This window comes from Oryctolagus cuniculus, chromosome 18 (assembly GCF_051225735.1).
Source record: "Oryctolagus cuniculus isolate XC-2025 breed Fujian yellow rabbit chromosome 18, ASM5122573v1, whole genome shotgun sequence".
Lineage (NCBI taxonomy): Eukaryota > Metazoa > Chordata > Mammalia > Lagomorpha > Leporidae > Oryctolagus > Oryctolagus cuniculus.
This window is the reverse complement of record NC_142884.1, coordinates 6,213,360-6,220,065: the sequence shown is the minus strand read 5'-3', so window position 1 is coordinate 6,220,065 and position 6,706 is coordinate 6,213,360. Positions and strand designations below refer to the sequence as shown.

Below are 6,706 nucleotides of genomic sequence, written 5' to 3'. Positions count from 1 at the left end.
GGACAGAATCCAGCACCCCGACCAGGATTAGAACCTGGTATGCTGGTGCCGCAAGGCGGAAGATTAGCCTAGTGAGCCGCGGCACCGGCCATAAATAAATCTTAAAAAAAAGATCAGATGGGTAAATGGCACATGAGCCTTAATGTGTATGAGAGGCAAAAGAATAATGACAGAGAGCCTGACAGTGGGTCCTAGGGGTGACCTGTGGCCCAAGGCAGAGTTGGAGGGTGGAGGGGGTGTGGAACCCAGGTGCTGAATAGGGATCGTGAGTACAGGGAGACAAAATGGTATTAGGCTGTGAGATAGGCAGGGAGGGTGGTGGAGATGGTAGTAACAGGAGCAGAATCTATGGCTCAACCAACCCCAGCCATCGCTGTCTTGCACACTTAGTCATCTCTCCTCCCTTTTGTCCTCTCCCTTCTCTCCCAATTCATTAAAACACATGCAGTGACCTGCACCCAGATCCCCCTCTGCCCAGCTGCCCTCTGGGCAGCACCAAGGCCCTAGGACTGGGCATCAAGAACCACTGTGCAAGCTGGCAATGCACCGGTTGCCCAAAGAGCCCAGCTCCCTCATGGGCCCTTGCAGAATGTCCTCAGAGACCTGCCTTGTGCTGCTGGCCCTACAACCTTTATCTCCGGAGTCCAGTTTTTCCTGAGTCTTCACTGTAGTTGTTCCCTCTATTCTGAGTCTTGTTGCCAAGTGTGCTCAGTGCAGGTCCTCGCTAATGTGCTCAGTTAGGAATTTCCTCCCCTCAGTCTCCATCCCCAGCTCCATCTTCCTCCTTCAGAAGAGCTCAGAGGATGACAGAGATCAGGGTGGCTGCTCCTCCTGCTCCTGGGGAATCACAGTTTCTTGACACTCAGACACAGTAATAAATAAAGGGCATGAAAGGACTTAAAATTTCATGAATGAGATTTTCAATAAAATGTTTTCTCCATTCCAACCTGTATTCTTTGTAGGTTTCTGGGGATCTTCCCATGTTAAGAACAAGTAAAATCCAATGGTCACACGTAAATGAATGATCAAATATATTGCAGAACTAGAATTCTGCCTTTTTAAAAAAAAGTATGTTCACCCTTCCCCATCTACATATAAGTGGGACTCATCACACCCAATACAGGGCTTAACCACAATGAACTCACATAATTCATGTGAGTTGCAAACACAGATCCATGCCTATAGGATTGCCTCTAGTATATGGGAGCACAGGTACAAACTCAATTAGAGCAACTTTTTGGATGTTGGTATGGTGGTACAGTGGGTTAAACCGATGCCCATTGATGCCAAGATCCTACCTTGGAGCAGTAGTTTCAGTTTTGGCTGCTCTGCTTCTGATCCATGTCCCTGCTAATTCATCTGAGAGAGCAGAATATGGCCCAAGTGCTGCATCCCTACCACACACATGGGAGACCTGGATGGAGTTCCAGGATCTGGGCTTTGGCCTAGCTCAGCCCAGTCTGAGATCCATGAGCTATATTTAATCGGTTCTTATTCTTTTCTTTCTTTTTTTTTTGACAGGCAGAGTGGACAGTGAGAAAGAGAGACAGAAATGTCTTCCTTTTCCATTGGTTCACCCCCCAATGGCCACTACAGCCAGTGCGCTGCGGCTGGCACACCACGCTGATCCAAAGCCAGGAGCCTGGTGCTTCTCCTGGTCTCCCATGTGGGTGCAGGGCCCAAGGACTTGGGACATCCTCCGTTGTACTCCTGGGCTACAGCAGAGAGCTGGAAAGGAAGGGAAGCAACTGGGACAGAATCCGGCACCCCGACCTGGGCTAGAACTAAGTGTGCCAGAGCCGCAGGTGGAGGATTAGCCTATTGAGCTGAGACGCCAGCCAAATCTGTTCTTTTTATGTTAATTTTTAAAACACAAATTAAAAAATAAATTTTAAAATTTAACCCTAATAATAATTCTGCAATTATTTTCTTCAGTGAAGCCAACTTAACACAAACTCATTTGAGTGAGGAGATGTGCTGTGTGACAGCTGATTGAAGGGGGGTGCATTTGCACTTAGAATAGACAGTGGCACAAGGCCATTTTGAATCCTTTCCCATATGGAGGTGGCAGCAAGGTTACACTGTCCTCTGGGCAAGGGTGTGGAGAATTCAGGTGTGCAGATGGAGTGAGCTGGAGGCCAGCAACTACCATGGGAAGATTTTTCATTCATCTCTCCCCTCTAAGTCTGCGCCTCCCTTTTCTTGCACTGTCTAGCATATGGGGAGAGCCAGGTCCTAAGCTTCACATTCTTGCTGCCCATGCAGGCACCCATGGGAAGCCCCATAGACCTGGGCACTTTCAGTCTGTTCTTCACCTATCACCTCCTCTTCCACTGAACCACAGAAGAAAGGAGAAAAGATCACTTGTGTCCAAGAGAGCTATAAAAGTCAGTTCTTCTCCTTCTGAAAACCCCATGAATCTTTAATGCTGCTGAAGTCTGAGAAGAGAGGGAAGTGACCAGGGAACACAGAGTACAACTCTGTGCTAGGAAGGATGGCACAAGCGAGGCCCATTTGGTTAGTGTCCAGCAGGTTGCTGGCTGCTTTCAACTCAATCAAAGAATGGTGCCACATTTTCAGATCTCTCAAGGTCTCAGCTTGTGAACATTCTGCTCCAGGAAGAGAATGAACACCAAGCAAAGCATTTTCAGGTTGCTTATTTCAATCCTATTTCTCATATCTTATGAACTGGAGTAAAAGGTAAAATTATTCCTCTTTGTCCCCCACATGGTTAACAAATTTACTGCATGTGCCATGGAATATTCTCTCATTCTCTAACCCATCCCATGAAGGGCCCTTGTACTTCCCATGTGAAGAACAAGGTGTTGATAGATTACTACTAAAGTGTCATGATGTTGTCCAGAAAGTTAAATGTATTAGGTAGCTGCACTGTGACTAACTCTGAGAAGTATCCTATATTTTCCAGCTTACAAACTAGTAGCTGCTGAAGATAGAACTGTCAAAGTGAAAATTGTGAAATGCATGCAGGTGAGGGTTTTTCAAAAGCTTTGTGGAAAATGCATATAGCAACAACCATCCTTGGCCTCAAAAATGTCTTGCACCAAAATAAACTTATCAGTTAATTACATTTTCCCAAGAACCTTTTTGAAGTGCCCTTATTTTAATAGTTAAAATATGTTGACAAAAAGCAAAAAAACATTCCATGAACTTTTCATCAGCTGATTAGGCAACATCTTATGAAAATAAGGAAAATATTGACTGTTAAAAAAGAACTAGAATAAATTAAATAGAGAAAGTAAGAAAATTGTTTATTCTAGCAGGGCTCCCACAAACCAGATACTGGGAGCAGGCTGGCAGCCTCTTCCAGATACAGGAGCTGTATGACCATTGGCCATAAGGGGCTCCTTCCAAAGACCTGTCTCAGAGTCTGTGTGAATCAGCCCCCTTTCTTATGCCTGTATTCAGCCTAGGTCAGGTAATAGGAGTTTCTGTCCTAAAAGGAGTTGGATCTGAGCATGCAGGGGAAACCTTTGCTTTATTAAGTGAATGAGAGCTGTATGTGTGCTGGAGTGGCCTTGTCTGCTGGGCTTCCCTGGGCCAGCACTGGGAACCCCCAGGCTGGGTTGTGTCCTACAGTTGAGGGACAGATTCCAGGGGTCCTTTAGCAGTCATTGACCTTACAGCCAGGGTTTGTCTCCTGCAGCGTCCTACAGATGGGGGCATGCACATCAGAGTAAGTAGACAGTGGGATTAACACAGCTGGTGTTATTCTTAGGGGCACTGCTTTGTAAATCTGACTTTGTATTTTTCCAATATTAATGATTTACAGCATACAGATGTAATTTGACTTCATATGTTTATATGTATGCTTACATAGACACTTAGAAACACAAAAATATTTGTCAGTGCACTTGGAAATAAGCACCAGGTGGGGGCAGGGAAGGAGACTGGCTCCCAGTGCCTGCTTCCTCCTGAGTTCAAAGCTAAAGGAAAGCCCATCATAAACTTATTTCCTCACCTGAGAGACAGGGGCGTGCACATCAAAGCTGTTTCTTGCCCACACACCCAACTGGCCTCTTTACTTAAAGATACAGAAGCTGGCCCAGCAGATCTCACCTCCATTCTGGGATATTTGGACACTCTGTTCTGTCCCTTAGTGTCATTCATAAACAGCAGAACATGCTTCATGCTACCCTGTGCCCCACTGCAGGTCACACCAGCCATTTGTACATGAAAATGATTGAAGTAACCATTCTCCTTCATAACATCTGAGTTCAGAGGACACATCTCCTACATGCACAGAACTGCAGGATCCTCAAGGCTTCCACTCTGGGAAACTTCACTTTCTCTCCACTAACGTCCATGCTGATCATTGTTCTATGGAGAATTTCTTCATTTTTCTGCATTCTGATGCCCACTAAAGTGTTGCCCCTGATTTACAGACCTTTTGTCACATTCCCATAACTGTTCACTTCTGAAAAATTCAGTGTGTCAGATTCAGGTGACACCTACAACTTCTTAGCAATTTCTACATTTCTTGATGGAGGCAGGAACACTAATAACACAATTTGGGAATTGAAATGATAATTATATTAATTTATTTATAATTACTAATACTTTTATTCTTTATTTAGTGCAACAATTAAGTCAGTCTTGTTTACCAGACTCTGCTCCTGGGACTGTTTCAAGTTTCAATGTTTAAAAATTCAGAGGGGTTCAAGAGTAAAGAACTCACATTGTGTTTGGCAGGCATTTGACCTAGCAGTTAAATGGCCACTGAAGACGAACATATCCAAAATCGCATTACCTGGGTTTGATACCCAGCCCTGACCAGAACTCAGTTACTTGCTAAGGAAGACACTAGGAGATGGTGTTGATGGCACAAGTAATTGAGTTCCCGGCTCTGGCTTTGACCTTGATCCAGACTCAAGATAAATGTTTGGGGAGTGAATCACAGTATGGTGAGCTCTGTGTCACACAAGTAAATAAATGAACGGATGAATTTTAAAAGCATCAGAGAACTAACCATTGTGAATACACCTAAAATGTAGGGGATTCTGTATTTCTCGTGTGGGCACAGCAGAGCCTGGGCACTCTGGAGTCATGGCTCATGAGAACATAGGGGCTCACAGCAGGGAAACTCCCAGCAACTAGTGCAGAGGTGTTCACCAGCCACACACTGGGATTATTTAAAACAGTCAAGCAGCTGTGAAAGATGGAGGAGAGAGTGCTCAAAGACACAAAGGTGCTCACCAGGACGAGGATGCTGTGTGTGGCTCTGGACTCTGGGGAGGACCTGGAGGTGATGTTGGTCCTATGGATGTATTGTATCTGCTGCTTGTGCCTGTACAGGGTGAAAATCATGAAACTGCTGGCCCACAGCATGAAGCCCACAAAGAGAATATTTCGGAAAAATATCAGAGCTACATACAGGGACTCTGTGAATTTGCCAGGATTCACAGAATGACAGTAGCCATAATCTGTTTTCTTTGTAGTATTATTGTCATTACTTTTCCCAGTCACATAGACAGGCACCATAGCATTTAGTATCAGATTCAGCATCCAGCAGAGGATATTGCAGGACCCAATGTACTTGGGAGCTTTTGCTTTAAGCTCTGCCCATCTGGGGTTCCTGGGACTGATGGTGATGGCCTGGGAGATACTCAACATGCAGGTGGTGCCAGTGGACACATCCGTGCTCACTCTATGCACATAGAACACAAGCTTGCACCCCGTATCACTGAGGAAATGCTTCATCCCCAAAGCTGCCGTGGTTTGGGGGACTCCTTTTGAGAGAATGACTAAGCAGTTGGCTACAGTCAGGTGTTTGATGATCAAATCTGTGGGCCTAAACTTGCATCCTGTGAAGTAGAGGTAGAGATAATGGGAAAGAAGAGAGAAATTCCCCAGGGTTCCAGAGACAGTTTGAAATAAGAAGATCATCCCTGTTATCAAATCTCTGGTGATCATGCCATCTCCTCCCAGTGTCTGTTTATTGTTTCTGGGCCGGAGATTCCTGTATGGGAACATGATACGCAAACCATGTGCATTAATGTCAGTTGAAATTCAGCATTCTATACTCTTATTCTCTACTTACACCAGTTCACCCTTAGAAATGACTGCTTAACATTTTTCTTTATTGAAGATGTTTCCAAATACTTGGATATATAATCTTTAAGGGTACTTACACAACATTAACTACAGACATGAAGAGACACATGTATTAATTCCAGTATTTTTAATGACTCCTTGAGAAGGCAGCAGGATTCATTTCATTGGAAATAAAATGATCATGCAAGCAGCTTCTGGTTAGTTATTTGTCTAAATTTAAACTTTTTTGTGTGCAGTGAAATATTGAACCTGGCTGGGCTTGTTCTAAAGTACTGAAATTAACCACCATATTATTCTAACAGAGCTACTTAGCTCTGTTCTTCAAATGACACATAAGTATACCTAACTAATTTCATGTATTATCAATCTATCTTAGACTGCTGGTAATTCATTTTCATAGTTTGTATGTATTACTTTCCCTTGATACATAAAGATTTATTGCATAAGATAACATCAATAATGGTTATACATTTAGGTATCTTACCCAGATACATATAACCTGATTATAGTATCATTTTCTCAACCCTTTCTCTTTGAAAACTGTACTTAAACTAGACCAAGTTGTCTGTATTGGGGAAGACAATAGAAACGTCAGTTGGCTTTTGTACCAAGAAAAATGGCATGAAGTACTGAA

General features: G+C 43.8%; 1 protein-coding gene across 1 annotated transcript; it reads right to left on the bottom strand.

Annotated features, from left to right (window-relative positions):
• Window positions 1-5,001: 5,001 nt before the first annotated feature.
• On the bottom strand, window positions 5,002-5,931 carry ORYCUNV1R1619 (vomeronasal 1 receptor oryCunV1R1619). Its single transcript, NM_001167306.1, has one exon. The coding sequence runs from the start codon at window positions 5,929-5,931 to the stop codon at window positions 5,002-5,004; it is 930 nt and encodes a 309-aa protein (NP_001160778.1).
• Between the last annotated feature and the right edge of the window lie 775 nt (window positions 5,932-6,706).